The 16,858-nt window shown below is 30.4% G+C and overlaps 1 protein-coding gene across 2 annotated transcripts in view; it reads right to left on the bottom strand.

The window, feature by feature from the left end:
- Positions 1-2,070: 2,070 nt before the first annotated feature.
- Positions 2,071-16,858, bottom strand: part of LOC145267176 (uncharacterized) — a 78,192-nt gene continuing 63,404 nt past the window's right edge. Inside the window, exons 4-6 of one of the 2 annotated variants that reach the window (XM_080123236.1) lie at positions 13,126-14,480; positions 9,666-9,716; positions 2,071-2,781 (exon numbers count right to left, since the gene is read on the bottom strand). In XM_080123236.1, coding sequence (XP_079979362.1) covers positions 9,710-9,716; positions 13,126-14,480 — 1,362 coding nt within the window. In that variant the 3' untranslated portion in view covers positions 2,071-2,781; positions 9,666-9,709. The remainder of the gene's footprint in view (positions 2,782-9,665; positions 9,717-13,125; positions 14,481-16,858) is intronic. The other variant, XM_080123235.1, reaches the window with a different exon arrangement.

Here is a 16,858-nt window from a genome sequence, read left to right as displayed (position 1 = left end):
AAATGCAACATTTACTTGATTCTATATTTAACTTGATATATAACGATATTCAATATATATATATATATATATATATATATATATATATATATATATATATATATATATGCAACTTGATTCTATACTTATTTGTAACAAAAGTGCGAATTCTATATACAAAATATCTGACATAATTATTTATCAAATTATTTATTAAATGCAAAGATGTCTCTTCTACAAAATGTAAAAAAGACATCCAAATACAAAATCTGAAAATTAATGTGTGCACTTGAAATATGAATAAGAAAATGACAAGAAAAACTAAACCTTATAGAAAAAAAAAATGGAGGATGCTTAAAAAAATCAGATTATTTAAAATCTAATCGAAAAGTACAATGTTCCATGTTAATTTGTTGAGAAAGAAAAGAAAACTTATTTTGATAAGAAAACTTAAAAAAGAAAAACACTGCTTAAAACCACATGGCGAAAAAAAACATAGTTAAATATTCACCATAAAATCGTAATGTTTATGATTCATTATAGGAAATGAAATAATCAACCAATTTTTTTATTTCAGGAGAGAAAAAAACCCCATCAAAATCGTGTGACAACAGGTTTGCTTATCACACGCCTTGTATTTCTTGCAGAACCTTTTGTTAGCCCTTTCAATGAAAGAAAAATATCAACAAAAACAAAATGTTTCATTCAGTCATAATACTGACTTTTTTGTTGTTTTCAATGCAGACAATAAAAAATTAAATTATAAAAAAGAATTTGAATGAACATGAATATATTTCATCAAAACTGATTATTTTTAATTGTTGACAATCATAAGTTGTGTAATTTACAATGACACTTAAGCAGAGAGATATATGCAGAAATCAAAGAAAAAAAAAACTTGCCCACTTATTAAGTTGTAATAACAATATTTATCATAACCAACTGATTCACAGAAAAGTAGCATTCTACAACAATCAAAATGTAATCAATTCTACAACAATCAAAATGTAATCATTCATCAATTATATCTTTTAGACGTGTTAATCTTTATGAATAAACTCAAATCAGAATGTTAGACATGAAAAATATGTTTTGGAAATTTATATTTTTCTTAAGTTTTCTTATATTAAATACCTTTTTTGTTCATCACTAATATTATTTGTATATGATTGTGCTGTGCTAGTACTAATATAAACACTACATAGATTTCTTTTATAAATCTGTCATTTCTAACTTTGTATAATTTATATAATATGTCACATTTTTTTAGCTGAATTTTTACAAAATCTTTAATAATTTCAAGGCAAACCTTGAAAGAAAAATTTTAAATAATATAAAAAAACCTTAGCATACAAAAAAAAACTTAGCATACAAAAAGCTACTACTTCTATAAAACAGCAAACAGATTTAATGGATCAAGACTAAGTCAATTATTTTAAACATAAATATCAATTAAAATAAATGTTTAAACCCTTTTTGGATATTTTTTGTTTAATTTTATTAATTTTATGTTAATATTTTATGAAATAAGGAAAATCTTATTTTGAAAAAATGAATTTTCACATTCTAATATACTTCAGTTATTTCATGGACCCAACCGATAATTGCCCTTAGTGACTTCAAATAGAATCAAAGGAAAATTTCAATAGTATGCTTAGATTCCGTAAAATATTCAACCCATATTAATATTTGAACGTTCTATTTACATATTAATTTCTATAACACACAATCATTATGGAGAAGATATAAAACTATCAGACAAATTCTTGTGTCTTTCATGTTACTTTCAATAAAAAAATTCAATGTATTCATAAATATTTATTAAAATAATGGAAAACTAAAATGAAGTTTAAAAAATCCCACTTAAAAATGTAAAAATGACTATATTTCAAATTATTTTCTAAACCTTTCATCTGAGCAACATTGAGTACATGCAGCTAGTTACATATAAGTAAAATAAATAGTAGAACGATATCAGAAATTATAATAATGATGAAATAATTGAAATAAAAATCAATAAAAATTGATTGCATTGATAAATATTCAATTTCAGTTTTTATAAATCAAAATAACTGCTCAATATCTCTTGTAGAATTTGTAAAAATGGTTTTATAGAAGGAAATATGAACACTGATTCAACTAAAAAAGAACAAAAAAAATTTTTTTTTCAACATTTACTTAAATTTCTGTATGTAGCTATGATTATTCTTGGGTTAAAATCATTTTTTTTTTCTTCTTAATTTGTGATTCCTGTGTGTGTGTGTGTGTGTGTGTGTGTGCGTACAAATAATCTGCAGAGACAAGAGTATTCATATTCTTCAAACATTGAAACATAAAATGGGCCTCATACTGACATCTTAAGTAAATTGAAAATAGAAAGTAGTCACAGTCGTTGGGCAAGTGAAATAAGCTACATAAACACATACAAGATTAAAATACATAAAAATTAAGATAATGAACAAAAAAAAAAGAAAACAATGTTTAAATCAGCAATTGAAAGAACTGACCAATCTTTGATCAGTTGTTTTTCTTTTCTTTTAGTAATAATTTGTTTCATTATTCCGTCAGTTGTGAAAATGTTCTCAGCGATAAAAGTTGTCATGAAGAGTTTCAAATATGGTTTGGTCAATCAATGGTTCAGTCCAGCCGATTCGGACAAGTCCTTCTTGCTGACCATTTGCACAGTACAGCCAGGAACGGTCAAGTTGAGCTAACACCTCCAGATATTCACCAACTTCAAAATCCAGAATTTCACCTTCTTTTTCAGAACATGTGTAGCTAGCTTTCAATGTTCGGACATATCTAGAAAATAAAAGAAAGCAATTCCAAGAATAAAAACAATGTAAAATATTAGTTAACAAACAACAAAATTTAAAATGTACCAAAAAGATATGTTTTTTTTTGCATATTGATACTACTCACTAGTATCAATATACAAAAAAAAAATTCCATGTCTAATTAAAGAAAATAGGTTTTCATTTGATTAGTTTATCTAATTTTAGTTTTCATACAAACCAACAAATGTAAATTACCATTGTCCTATATACATCGCTTCTGCTTCATATGCCACCTTTCCTCTAGATTCTCCACCTCCTCCTCCTGACTGATGAGTGGGTGGTTGTTGTTGGACACTAAACATGATAATATATAGTTTACATACGAAAATACAAAATGACTAAATGGTATAAATAGAGATTTATAAAATCTACGAAAATTGAAAAAGTTCTGCAATAAGATGCAATTGGTTTAAAGCAGATCATAAGAATTGGTTAAAATTACAAAAATTTGTGTGTGGTAAGCAAAAATGTGTCAAGCATAGTATGTGACAAAGAATGTGGACTGGACGACGTCGGGTTGTCTTGCTTGTTGCGACAAGAAAAAGTTCTTTTGGGTGGTCTTTTTAACACAAATTCAGGAGATTTCACATTGTTGAATCTAACAGTGATTATGATGATGGTGATGATGATAAAAAGAAATAAATCTGTTTTCTCAACAGATAATCAAAATGACCCCTCCCCTGACTGATAAAACTTAATTTAAACCATTATAACCGATCCCAATTAATCATACAAAATTAATATTTGATATGCAAGGATTTGGTCAAGGATGATTTGGCAATTTATGTCATTACCGATGTAGAAAAACAGCCACATTAAAGATGAAGCTCAAATTTCACCCTATAAATTACTTAGTGATAAATTTGCACCATTAATCTGGTATGGCATTAAAATTAGTTAAAACTTTTGATATACATGATTAAATAGAAAGTTAAATTATTTGGTAAATTCATTAACATTCAATTAATAAGAGAAAAAGTAAATAGATGTTAAGCTTACCAAAACTACTATGATATAAGTCATTAAAAGTACAGACTTCAAAAAGACAACACAATTAAGAATACAATTTTATACAGAATGATAAATGATTAATTCAGACATGATAACCATCACCAAACAGATGACATTTCAATGAATGAGAAAATGATCAAATATGAGAGCAAGAAAGATATAATACATTTATAAAGAATATTTGATATTTAATACTAGCCTGGGTGCCTGGCATTTCCTGAGTGTTTGGAGGTGTGTGTTTAGAAAAAAAAAAAAAAAAAAAAAGTGGTACGCAGGCTCGAACCCGCACCGCAAAGGAGGAAAAGAACAGGAAAAAAACGTGACATTTTTGGTGTTACCGGAAGTGACGTAGGTTTTAAATTAAGGCTAGACAATCGAAAAGAGGGGATGACTTTTGAAAATATTGGTGAAAAAAGCGACCCTGTAGAAAAGTGCCCAGTGAAGAAAATGTTTTTAGCCAATTTTTCGGTATTTGTCGTCTGAAACGATACTGATCTTCAAAACGATACTGATCTTGTGAAAATCCGTTGCCTCTGTCAAAAGTTTTCAGCAGCATGCAAACATACTGTTGGTATGTTGGTAGCTCAAATTTTCGACCCAAACCGATTAAAAAGCCTGCCCTATCTCAGAATACCCTTTATGTAAAATTTCAAATGTTTAGACCAGAAATTGTCTGAGTAATTTGGTAGAGACTGCAGAGGTCAATTTTTTAAAAACTTTGACCCCTATTATGACCCCTTAACATTTATTGTTTTGGGCTCAAATCAAGTTATTAAGTTAGATCCATGTCCAAGGAACCTATATCTAAAATTTCAATTGTTTATACCCAAAACAAAATTGGCAGAGGAGTTTGGTAGAGTTCTCAAAGGTCAAATTTTTTGTGGCCGAAAATGGATTACAAAAATTTTCCCAAATCTCCATACCCTGTATATCAAATTTCGAGTCTGTAGACTGAAAATTGACTGCGTTATTGTGTTGGGAACTGTACACAGACAGACACAGACACTTTCACTTTTATAGATATATAGATTTAACATGTCAGGAATATTTCATTCTCTTAGTAATGTGGTAACCATTGTTCACATATCTTTTTGTATACACAATGACAATATGTGCCAGAAAGAAGGAAAACAGTTGTTTTTTCAGTAACAAGACATGAAAGGCAAGTTAAAGATACTAAAGTTAAACATAACTGGAAAATTGAATTCTAAACAAGAAATATAATATTCCATGACAATACAAAAATGTAGTTGTTAGAAAAAATAAAAGATGAACAGAAGTTTAAAGTTACTTAAATAGACTTAACAGTGGGAACACATCAACTGTTGTTTGTTTGGTTTCTTGAGCATGCAACTCAATCGATGTGGTTAGAAAAATAACCCTAAAAGGCAATACCTGTTAGAGTTTTAAAAACATGTTTAAAAGTAGAGTGGATTGGATATTGCCAGACCTGTTTGAAAGTCGCACTAATCAAGAACAAGGTCTCGTTTATGAATTTATGACCACATGAAGTGAGTGTGGGAGATGAAAGTACCAAATCATGTAATCATTATGCTATCTGGCGCTAAAACCATATATGGCAAAGATAATGCTGGTCCCAACACATCCCTTAGATTTTTAAATGAGTAAATGAAAAGAAACATGAAAGTAAAAACAAAAAATAAAAAAACAAACATGAAAACTAAAAAGATTTCAAAGTAAAAGAAAAACAAAAAGGTTGAAAAAAGTTAGATTTGTTAAAATAATATAATTAAGTTAATGAGAATCATTTCAAAAAGTTTTTACAAATGTTAAAAAATAATAATAATAAAAAGACATTTTAAATACTGACATGTTACTGGTCTAAAATTAAAAATCGATAAATAAAATGTAATGTTTATATTTCAGAATTGAGATGGGGATTGTTAGTTTAGATTATTTGAACTGCTATTCTTATTTTGGTTGTTATAATTCACATCAGAATGAGAGAAAGCACGAGTAGGAGAGAATTTATAACTTCAACACATTTTAAAACTAATTTTCATCTGCGGTCGGCAGTTGAGCAAAGATTTCAATCTCACTTGTTGACTTGGTAAGAGTAGGATAAATTCATGTTACATTGCTGCCAGACAAAACAAATTTATCAGTATTGGATAGAGTATTAGGCAACAAGTTACAAATGTGTTTGTTTAAATATATTCTAGTATCAAACTTTGTACCAGTCAAATTATATAAATATCTGTTATATTATGAAGTTGTTTAAAAAAAAAATGAATAAAAATTGGACAGAAATTTTTAAAATTGCAATTTATCAAAGTGGAAAATATTTGGATTGTAGTGGAGTTGGAGTGAAACTGGATCTCATTTAATAAGAAAGCATGTTAAATTCTTACCAAGTTTCTATATGTATTTTTTTTAAAATTCAGTTAAAGCGACATATTGAAGAAATTTGATTTTAAATTTGTTCATATGTTTGTTCTCTTTTTTTTTTTTTTTTAAATCTTTCCTCTTATCAGTGAGAGAAGGTATAATTACTTTGTCAAGATTTCAATTTTAGAGTTTGTTCTCTTTTTAATATTTATTTAAACAATGAATCCTAATATAAAGATAATGAGCTTATAAAATAAATTTTTATAGCTTACAAGAAAAATAAATTTTAGTAATATATGGATGTTGCATGCTATATTATTGACCTCATTTGAAACAATATATACATATATTTACATATGTCTAAATATTTTATATTTAAAAAAATCAGATATGTTTATTAAATTCAACAAGTTCAAGAACATAAGATCATCAATTCTTAATTTGCATCATAAAATTTAAAAATACCTTTATTTTCATTGTTATATATTTCATATTGCATAAGTGGGCTTTCCAAAATATACATAGGACTTGAGACAAAGAAAAAGGAAGGATAAGTTTAAGAAGAAACATGATTAAAAAATCCCTTTAATAAAAGGAGGGAAAATTTAATGTTAATATTTTATCAAAAATATTAACATTTCTTAAGATGCTTTTCATTCAACCAAACTTCTATCTTGAAGCAATTTTTATCAATATTTTAACCTATTTTTGGATTAGATTACACACATGTCAAGAATCTTCTGATTCTACAATCGATGAATACAAAATTCCTGTCTGAATGAACTACAATATCATTTTCCTAAACTTTTTTGATATCCAACTAAATTGTACCAAAATATGATTGAAAATCATCTATTGGGACTCTTCAATATATATGAACATTATATTTTATTTTTAAAATAAAATATAATGGTCATATTTGTATAAGTTATGTGTGGGTAACTGGCATCGCTCAGGTGTTTTCGAGGTCTAAAAAACAAAAAAAAAGTTTCCGTAGGAAGGTAGGCTCGAACCCGGAACCTTGATGTGAAGGTGGAAAAGAAAGGGAAAAAACTCTGACATCTCACCGCTCGGCTACAACCGGAGAGGAACTAAAAAGCGTTTTAATTCAATGATTTGAATTTAATGAGGTCAAACATCACGCCATAGGGGAATGAAATTAACTTTTGCTGCAAGCCAGTTTCTGCATTTCCCTCCAAGATGTTGGAGAAAACCAGCTGCCCACAAAAAGGGGAGTGTCCAAATGAATAGCAATGGTCTGATACGGCGTGTCTTAGCCGCAATGATCAAACCTTGTTGCTTTCAGGACAACCCGAGCACGAGTGTCAGGGAGGCTCATTTTGCTATGGGTTCAGTTTTGCTTATATACAGAAAAGCCAAACAAACACGTGGAGATTTTTCAAAACTCGTGAAAATAGCATGTAAATGTCGCCCAAATTAAAGCTACACACAACCTCATTCCATAAATCGTAGATATTATAATCTAGGTAGCATATAAAAGGTTCTAAAAATGAGTAACTGGCCCGAGCCCCCCCCTCACCCTCCAAAAGCCTTTGCCGGACATACACAAAAAATGCACACACACACACACACTAACACATATTTTGCCTTTTATACTAGCTGGGGGTACTCAGCATTGCCCGGGTGTTTGTAGGTGTGTGTGTTTTTTGGGTAAATGAAAAGAAAAATCGTTGTTTAAAAAAAAAAGTGAAGCCTTGACGCGCAGTTGGAAAATAGTAAAGTGTGAAAAAAAAAAAAAGTGCAACCTGGCAGGTGCCCATTTTTGACGAGTCAATTACATGAACTTTGAGTGCGAGTCTGTTGGCTTCTTTTTTTATACAAAAAAAACAATGGTATTTAGCAGTTAACATTTTCTGCGGGACAGTTTTTAATGAGGTCAATAACCCAGTTTGTTTGTTTTTAACTAACTATGGAGAAAACCAGCTCCCCGTTTATTAGGGGGAGTGTCTTGTCTCGAAATGAAAGCAACCATCTGATATGACGAAGCCGACATTGACAAAACGTTAAATCGCTTTCTAGAGACCACCACTGGCCTTGGACCAGTGATTCGAATCAAGTTTTGCTTTTTTTATACCGAAAAACGAATGTAACACGTGCCGATTCGAAAATGTTGAATATTTAATGTTTCAAAGTCGGGCAAATTAAATAAAGAGGCGACCACCGTTGTTAAGTTGTAGATATTATCATTTAGACGAGATATAAAAAGTTTTAAGAATGAGTGACGGCCTCGAGAATCTGCCGGAAAAAAGCCTTTCGCAGACATACACAAAAAGTGAACATACGTACACACATTTTTGCTTTTATATATATATATATATATATATTAGCGAGGGGTACCCGGCGTTGCCTGGGTGTTTGGAGGTGTGTGTGTGTGTGTGTGTGATGGGGGGGGGTAAAAAAAAAAAAAAAAAAAAATTTAAGTATGAGGATCAAACCCGAACCGTTGAGGCAAAGTTGTAAATTAAAGTGTGAAAATAAAACGTGCAACGTTAACCATTGCCCTACCGCGAGATGCTAACGGAAACACGTTTGAATTTATTTAATGACTTAGATTCGGCAGGTGCCCATTTTAATGAGGTCAATTTTGACTGCGGGATTTTTATTTTCCCAAGATGTTATTGGAAAAAGACTATCCCACATGTGGCGAGTGACATATGTTGAATATTTATCTTCCCGAAATCGAGCAAATTAAATAGACAGGCGAGCTTCATTGTTAACTGTGAGATATTACGATTTATATGTGATATAAAAAGTTTTAAAAAGTTGTGAAGCGAGCGACCGCTTCTCTGAAAGCCTTTTGTAGACACACAGAAAAAGCGAACACATACATACATTTTCGCTTTTATATTTATAGATAGATAGATTATTTTGAGTACTAACTTTTTCATTCTTATATTCACTTTTTGAAGAGTTCTACAAATATGTATTTATCCAATTCTTTAAGTTATTTGGCTTATGACCAAATGTGATTTGTGTTTCTGGTCTCCTTGAACAGATACTATGAAACCATAGATTCCTTTGATGAGTCTTATTATTGTTTGATTAATAAAAATATATTCTTGTTTTATTAATTTAGAAAATTGGGGATAAAAATCCTTTAATTTAAGAAATTTATATTATATATTTGTGTGGTATGTATACAGGATTAAATTTCTATGATAACTATGTTAGTTTTATTGTGAAACGAGTAATTTTCACAAGTGGTAATCATTAAACTATATGGTTTGATAAGCACACCTCAGCAGGAAATTATTACCATGAAAATGAAATCCAGGTTTTCATGAGTAAATTTAGATTTCAAGATTTTAAATGAATTCCTTTTTTAAAAGGTAAAAAAGTACAAATAATTTATTAAAAATAAAATGAATTAAAAGAAAATGTGAAAAACTGAAAGTGATGAAAGCCTAACATGTTTATTTGTTGCTTCATCAAAAGAATACAAGAGGGGGAGGAGGGTGCATCAATTACCTGTGAAATGAGGGATGACAGTGGACCAGGCCAAGAGACCAACACTAGTGCCTGGAAACAAATATAAATGATCAGAAATAAGAAAAATGAGAAGAAAAAACTTTGCAAAAAAAATATATAGAAAAAATCTGTCATTTTACCAAATGAAATATGAAACATTTGAAGAGGAAGTCGACATTTTTTTTATTGTTTCTTCATTTGTGATACAAATTTTTTTTTAATTTGCGAATAATTCATAATAATTTGCGAAGAGTTAAATGAAAGTTTGATTTAACTTAAAATATTAAATAAAATTAACATAAAGGCTGTTTGCAATGTGATGGAGATTTGAATGGTAAAAGAAGAGATAAACAAAAATTAATAAGTGGACACAATGAAGGTGATATTCTTCAATAGAACTTATTCATTTTTCAATTTTAAATGTACCTTTCACTTATTGCTGTAGTCAGGAATGATGTTTCACTTATTGCTGTAGTCAGGAATGATGAAAAATGTAGATATTTTGATAAACATCGTCTAACACATGTTGAACGGTGTTTATAAAATTGACTTTCAAACTGACCTATTTCTGTCAAATCTTCATATGACTTTCTTGTAAATCCATATTCTCTTGAATCCTTCCAACCCAACCCAACATTCTAACATAGTCTGAAATATAAATTCATTCATAAATTCATAAATATATGAAGAATTGGTTTATGAATGCATTTTCATGGTCATAAATTCATAGCTCATATTACCCTTTCTGACATTAATCCAGTGTGGTAATTAGGACCAATGCTTTAAAAACTTTGCCTGCATTTTGTGGACAATAACTAATCAGAAATTTCAAGTTAGCTATTACATACTTTGGTGCTAAACCAGAGTATTTTTACTTTCATTTTTATTTCCTTTTTTATTATTTTGTTTTATAAATAAGATTTTGAAAGTTAAATTTAATCATTTACAGCAATATAAAAGCTAGAACTCATTTTGTTCAGGCAATATTTCATTTGGGTGGATTTAATTTGGCAATTAAATTATTTAAGTAAGATTTAAAATTTTTTTTCTTTTATGCTATTGCATTTTTCATTAATAATGGAAAAAATGATAGAATAAAAAATGGAATGGATAATTAAAAATGGTTGTCACACTATTTTATTAATATTGAGAATTTTTTGCCTAAATACAGATAATTCCAAAAAAGTATAATTTGATAAGTGAAATGCCAATATTTAATAGTAGTTTGGCAACAGAAAAATATAAGAAAAAAAATTTTAAGGTGTGGTATATGAAAAATTAGTTTATGAATGCATGCATAGGTAATTCCTTACCACATTATTCAGAAACATTTGAAAATGTCACTAATAATCTAATTTTCTTCAAACTTTCCGGTACTCCTGCAGTATTTTACCCACCGATTTCACGATCTTAGCCGAGCGTTGATCGACATCCGTCGGAAAACGCCGGAACATGGCGAGCGGTACGATACTCTATCAGCCAATCAGGGCGCTTCAAACGAACGCGCAGCAGACGAATAATTTTCATTGAAATTACACACATAGCGTTTCATTTCAGTTATTTTATTGTTCAAAGTAAAAATACACAGCCTTTCATTTCAGCTATTTAATTTAGCGATAAAAAAAAAAAAAAAATCGGGAGCTGTTGGAAACATATTTATGCGAATTTATGTGGAGACAAAAATTTGGACACAACCCTTTTGTCTCCATAATAAATCAAATCGCGGAAGGCTACCCGGTTTGGGAAGGAGCTTCTTTCCACATCCTCTGAAAACCCTTTGCTCCCTACTTTGCCTCTCTACAGTCAGTAGAAAATCTTCCAGTCGGAACTAAAGATAAACAGTAATTGTTGTCCCCCCCCCCTACAAACATTACTGAAAAAAAAAAACAAAAAAAAAAACATTGTTGTTACTGCTTAATAACGTTTTGTTAAAAAAAAAAAACCAAAAAAAAAAACCATTGAAGTGTTTATTACTGTTGCTTACCCCCCCCCCAAAAAAAAAGCTATCGGAAAACAAAATGAACCAAAAAAAAAAAAAAAAAATATTCAACAAAATAAATTTATTTTACTTTAAAAAAAACTTACGGTAAGTGTTTGTGATTTATTTTATCCAAATTTTTTGTATTAATTTTATCCATTTTGTTGTGTGTGTGTGTAATATCTTTTCCTTGTAATGTTGTTGCTATTCACATACTTTTAGCGTTCTTGCACCGTAGCTCCGAATTCTCGGCTTTCGTCGGCGTTAACGCCGAAAGCGTTCGTCAACGCTCGGCTAAGATCGTGAAATCGGTGGGTAAAATACTGCAGGAGTACCAACTTTCCTAGTTGTTAACTACACAATCCTTAGGCAAACATATACAATATTGAAAAAAAAAAAACAGTTGATTTTTAGATTTTCGTATGATTTTAGGATTTCTTGAGAAAAAAACCTTGCCTGTGCTGATTTTAGAACGTTCTAGATAGTCTTGAATTCATTTTATGCACAAAAATGTATTTCATTAATGTTACAATTTCACAGCCTTTCACGATATACCCAGAATCTTAAAAATGCAGTATTTTGAAAACCACTTGGGGTTACAAGCTCACAATTTTAGAATTGTCTAGTTTTTATGCTACCAACAACTGAGTAAAGTTTGAAGAAAATCTGAGTGATATGGTTGACATGAAATTACTTTATACAATGATAATGAGTTTGAATCAAGTGGCTTATTGAAAAGAAATGAGTATAAATTGAATGAAGTAAAAAAATCTAGAAAATTAAATAACATTGTATCACACTTTACCAAAGGGTATGTGTTTCGGATGGGCCAATAATAATTCAAGATGCATTTTTAAAAAGTACCAAATCTTTCATAACAATATGCGAGCAAAGACCTAATTAAAGAAATAGTTGATATTGTTCTAAAAGTCAGAGATGGTAGGTGACTTGTTTGGTCTTTTTAAAACATATCAACCCTTTTAAGTTGGTTAATGCCAAAGTAATATAATTTATTGTATTTAACTCATATTTTATCCATAAGCTGATGAAGGTGGTCTTCATGCTCTGTTCTCACTTGAGCAGTGGAGGATGTGAGGAGATTTGATTCTGACATTAAAAAAATCAATTCACATTGATGTCTGTGTGAATTGATGTGTGTATGTGTGTGTGCACACACACTTTTCGTGAGCACCCATGAAAGATGTACTTTTGTCTCGATAGAAGAAAAGTAGCATTCTCTGTCCATTTTTTTGCTTTCTGCTCCATATAAAAGTCTACAAGATATTGACTAACATAAGCAGATTTAAAGTGGACTTAATTAAACATGCGGAGTCATGGCTTATTGCACCTTTTTGCTAAATAAATCCGATTCAAATTTGATAAATTGCCCAATTGTATTTGTACATAATTAAAAGCAACAAGTAACTCCCCACCCAGGTTGCAATCTTACAAACCTAAATCAAAACAAAAAGTAACTCTTACCTATAATCAGGCATTCGGAATTGGTCGTGTGAATCTGAGCAATTAAGTGAAGACTCGACAGATTCTGAAAGGTGGGGCGAGTGTTCTTCATCTGTGGAATCATGATAAACATCACGTGGCTCTTCCATGGTATACCAATTGTACAACATGGTTGGACTAGACTCTGCTCTTTCTTCTGTAGCCTCTAAGCTAGTTTCCACCTCTCCAGATGTCAACACTTCGTTATTCTGTAGTAGTTGGTCCTTATTTTCTATGGGTTTTAACGCAGAGGCTTCAGATAGTTCAGAGGTGAGTGATTTGGAATCTTGAAGGACAATACCATGGGTTTTCCAGGGGAACAGACTAAAAGCACTTTTATTATGTCCATCTGTCATGTGCCTCTTTTCAGACGGTTGGGTTGGTTTGTTAGGAAGTAAAAGTTTGTCAAACAATTTAATGATATCAAATGTATTTGGTGGTGATTCTAATTTAGTCAACGAGCATCTTGAATTTTCATTGGCTGTTGTTTGATCAGCACTAGAATTGTTGATAGAATTGCTTGTATTACTTTGAACTAACTCAGTTTCAGAACTTTCACTTTTCAGTGATTTCTCACAATATCTGTCTAAAACTTCATTTACTAAGCTTTCACTAGTTTTAGTTGAAATGTCTTTCTGCCTTGATGAACTGTTGTCATCTCTGTCTGAAGTTGCACTTTGTAACCTCCTCTCAATTGGCTCAGACTCATTATCAAAACTATATTCTGTGACACCTTTTCTGTATGCCTGCTTGCGTTTACCAGTTCCGATTCCCAGGAACTTGTGAGCAAGGTTAGACACAGTAAGGGGTCGTTCCTCCAGCTGGAGGTTCTCTACACCGTTTTCATCAGGAAATAATTCATCAATTAAACTTTCTTTCTGTTTGTCTGAACCTTTAGAATTCGCCAGTGTTTTTTTGCTTTCTTGTTTATTCGTATTAACTCTAATTAATGACTTTGCCACCTCTTTTCGTTCTTCACTGGTTTCAAGAGACTTTTTCTTGTCTTCTTCCACTGTAAAAGATTTAACACTGGAACCCTGTAATGTTGAGTTGTCTGCACTTGACACAGATTCATCAGTTTTATCGTCATGGCAATCATCAAAAACTGGTAATATGACATTGTTCATATTTTCATGATTATCAGTAAGTTTTGTTTTTGTTAAATCTCCAACTGTGGCTCTGCTCATAGAAGAGCTAAGTCTGGAGATGGAAGGGCTCACTTTTTGTGCAACATTGGCCATGACTGACTTGGCAATTGGTAAGGCGCTTGCTGTAGAATTGCTTAACCATTTCCAGGCTTTAACAGCAGAATGTCCAAGAGCATTTTCTTCATTTGGCTGAAATTGGAAAAAGAAAATTAAAAAAATTGTTGGAAATCTTGTAATTAATTTACTATTTACTAACTGTACCTATCCAACATTGCCCAGGAGTCTTACTTCCGTTTTTATTTTGCTTATTTTCTTAAGCAGATAGTTTTATTTTAAAAATTTAATTATTACAACATTGTTTGATCATTAAATTATTGTTATAAAACTATCAATCTATTACAGTAATGTTTATTTATTAAATTATTAGACGTAAATAGCTTTTAAAACTTTCAATGAGTATTTGTTAAAAATTTTAAAGCTAGAAATAACTTTCTATTCAACAGGTTAAATGCTTCCAAATCCTTTCTCATTTTTAGAGTAACAAAATCATTCATTCTAATAGATTTAATTCCAAACTTATTTTTGATTTCAATAACTATTCAGTTAAGAGAAAAAAAAAGTGTTTAAATCACACACAGGTAGATAAGAAGTTGACTTGTAATTTTAACAGATATTAATCGTGGTACACATTTATTTAGGGGAAAAAATCTTATTTCTCCACAGCCTTCTTTAACTAGCAATTAAAGTTTACAAAATATAATGAACTCACATATTTAGTAATTGATATCCTAACACAATATAAATTGTGAAAGATTTAAAGTTTTTCACATTTTTCAGAACAAAAACAGGTTTATGTCAAACTAAAAAGATTGATAAATAATTGTAACAGACGTTTTATGTATATTTTAAGAACATTATGGGAAACAAGATTGTGGATATTTATGTATTATTTGTAATCTGGAAGCGTAAATTTAAGTATTTTTTATGAACTATAAAATTACTGATTGGCGTAGTGATTAATACGAATTGAGTGGGCTACATAATAAAAAAAGTGATCCTAATTAGATTTCTACCATATTTCTTTTTAAGGTTCTGAGTTGAAGGATGAGTACTTGGGAGAGGAGTGGGACTAATCAATACTTCTGCATTGAAATTGTTAAATAAAAACAACAAAAAACAAAAGAATATTTGAGCAGAGTGAATTTAAACAAAAATAAAAAAGTATGTATGAATGCATACTAAGCAAATTTTTATATGTAGGTAGTGTCTATGGAGCTATACTAGTCAAAGGAATAGGGGAAATTCTCACTGTTCTTTTCTTCTCTCTCTTCTATAATAAAAGAAGTCGATTTTTCCCTCCTAGAAAAAAACATTATAGCAATACAAACACATATGCCACATATAAATTCAATATGGTGACATTACCTGCCAATATTTGCTGCATGTTTTCTGGATATAATTTGTTGGTTTTATTCAATATTTAATATCCTATAATCATTCCAGGAAGAGTCACTTTACCAAACAAGCCATATTTATAAATGACTTATTATTTTCTCCTTTCAATCTCTCATTATTTACTAGTGCAAATATTTCATAGTATTATTTATCACCAATGACTGCAATTATTTCATTTTCAACCTTTGTGATTTTATTATTTTCCTATACCTCATTCTCTACGAGTTCCTTCCACTTTAACTCTTGATATTTCCAGCTGTTTTCTTACATTCTGCTATTCCATTATTTACTCATTCTTTTAGATTTGCCGAATGGTTGATGAAACAATTATGGTTCTTCCAATATGGCGCCCTCCTCCAATACATTTGCGACACCATATCTGAAGATCACACACAGACTAAAATGAAAAGTGTACTGCTACTGCTTATTACAACATTAAACAACTTATTTGCTTATAGAATATTCGCCCATACCCTTTAATCAGGGTTGCAGAGTCGGAGTCAGATTTCTAAGAGTAGTCGGAGTTGGAATTTTTTATCCAACTCCTTAAGTCCAATAAATTTATTTATTTTTTTTACATAGTTTTCCTGTTTGGTTTTACCAGTTGCACAATTTAGCAGTTTTTGTATAGTTTTGCTTTTATTTTTGGAGATATATCATATTTTGTACTGTACTGCAATGCTTCAACTTTATCAAGATATTTCAGTTCATGGAATCACTGTAAATTCTGTCTAGACAGCTGTTTTCGTCTTGTTTGTGACATTACACAGGATCAATGAAAATTCAGTCTTTGAGTGAGATCACTGTGGATTACAGCGGATAACAATTGGATTGTAATCCGAAAGTTATCCAGTTCCTGAATCAGTCAGGAATCGGAGTTGAAGTTGAAGAAATCAAAGGAGTTGGAGTCAGCATCCTAGGAATAGGAGTCGGATTTTTACTATCCAACTCCGCAATGCTGCCGTTAACGTATTAAGTGATCACACATGGACTTCAGTAGGATAGGATATGCATTCTATCGGTGATACTAACATTACATTTTTAAGCAATAACTTACTCCATTCTCATTTAATCAAATTCAATGACTGAGCACACTTGAAATTCTTTCTACT

The sequence above is a fragment of the Euprymna scolopes genome, chromosome 42 (genome assembly GCF_053919585.1).
Source record: "Euprymna scolopes isolate OS-2025 chromosome 42, ASM5391958v1, whole genome shotgun sequence".
NCBI lineage: Eukaryota > Metazoa > Mollusca > Cephalopoda > Sepiida > Sepiolidae > Euprymna > Euprymna scolopes.
This window is presented reverse-complemented; position numbering and strand designations above follow the sequence as displayed.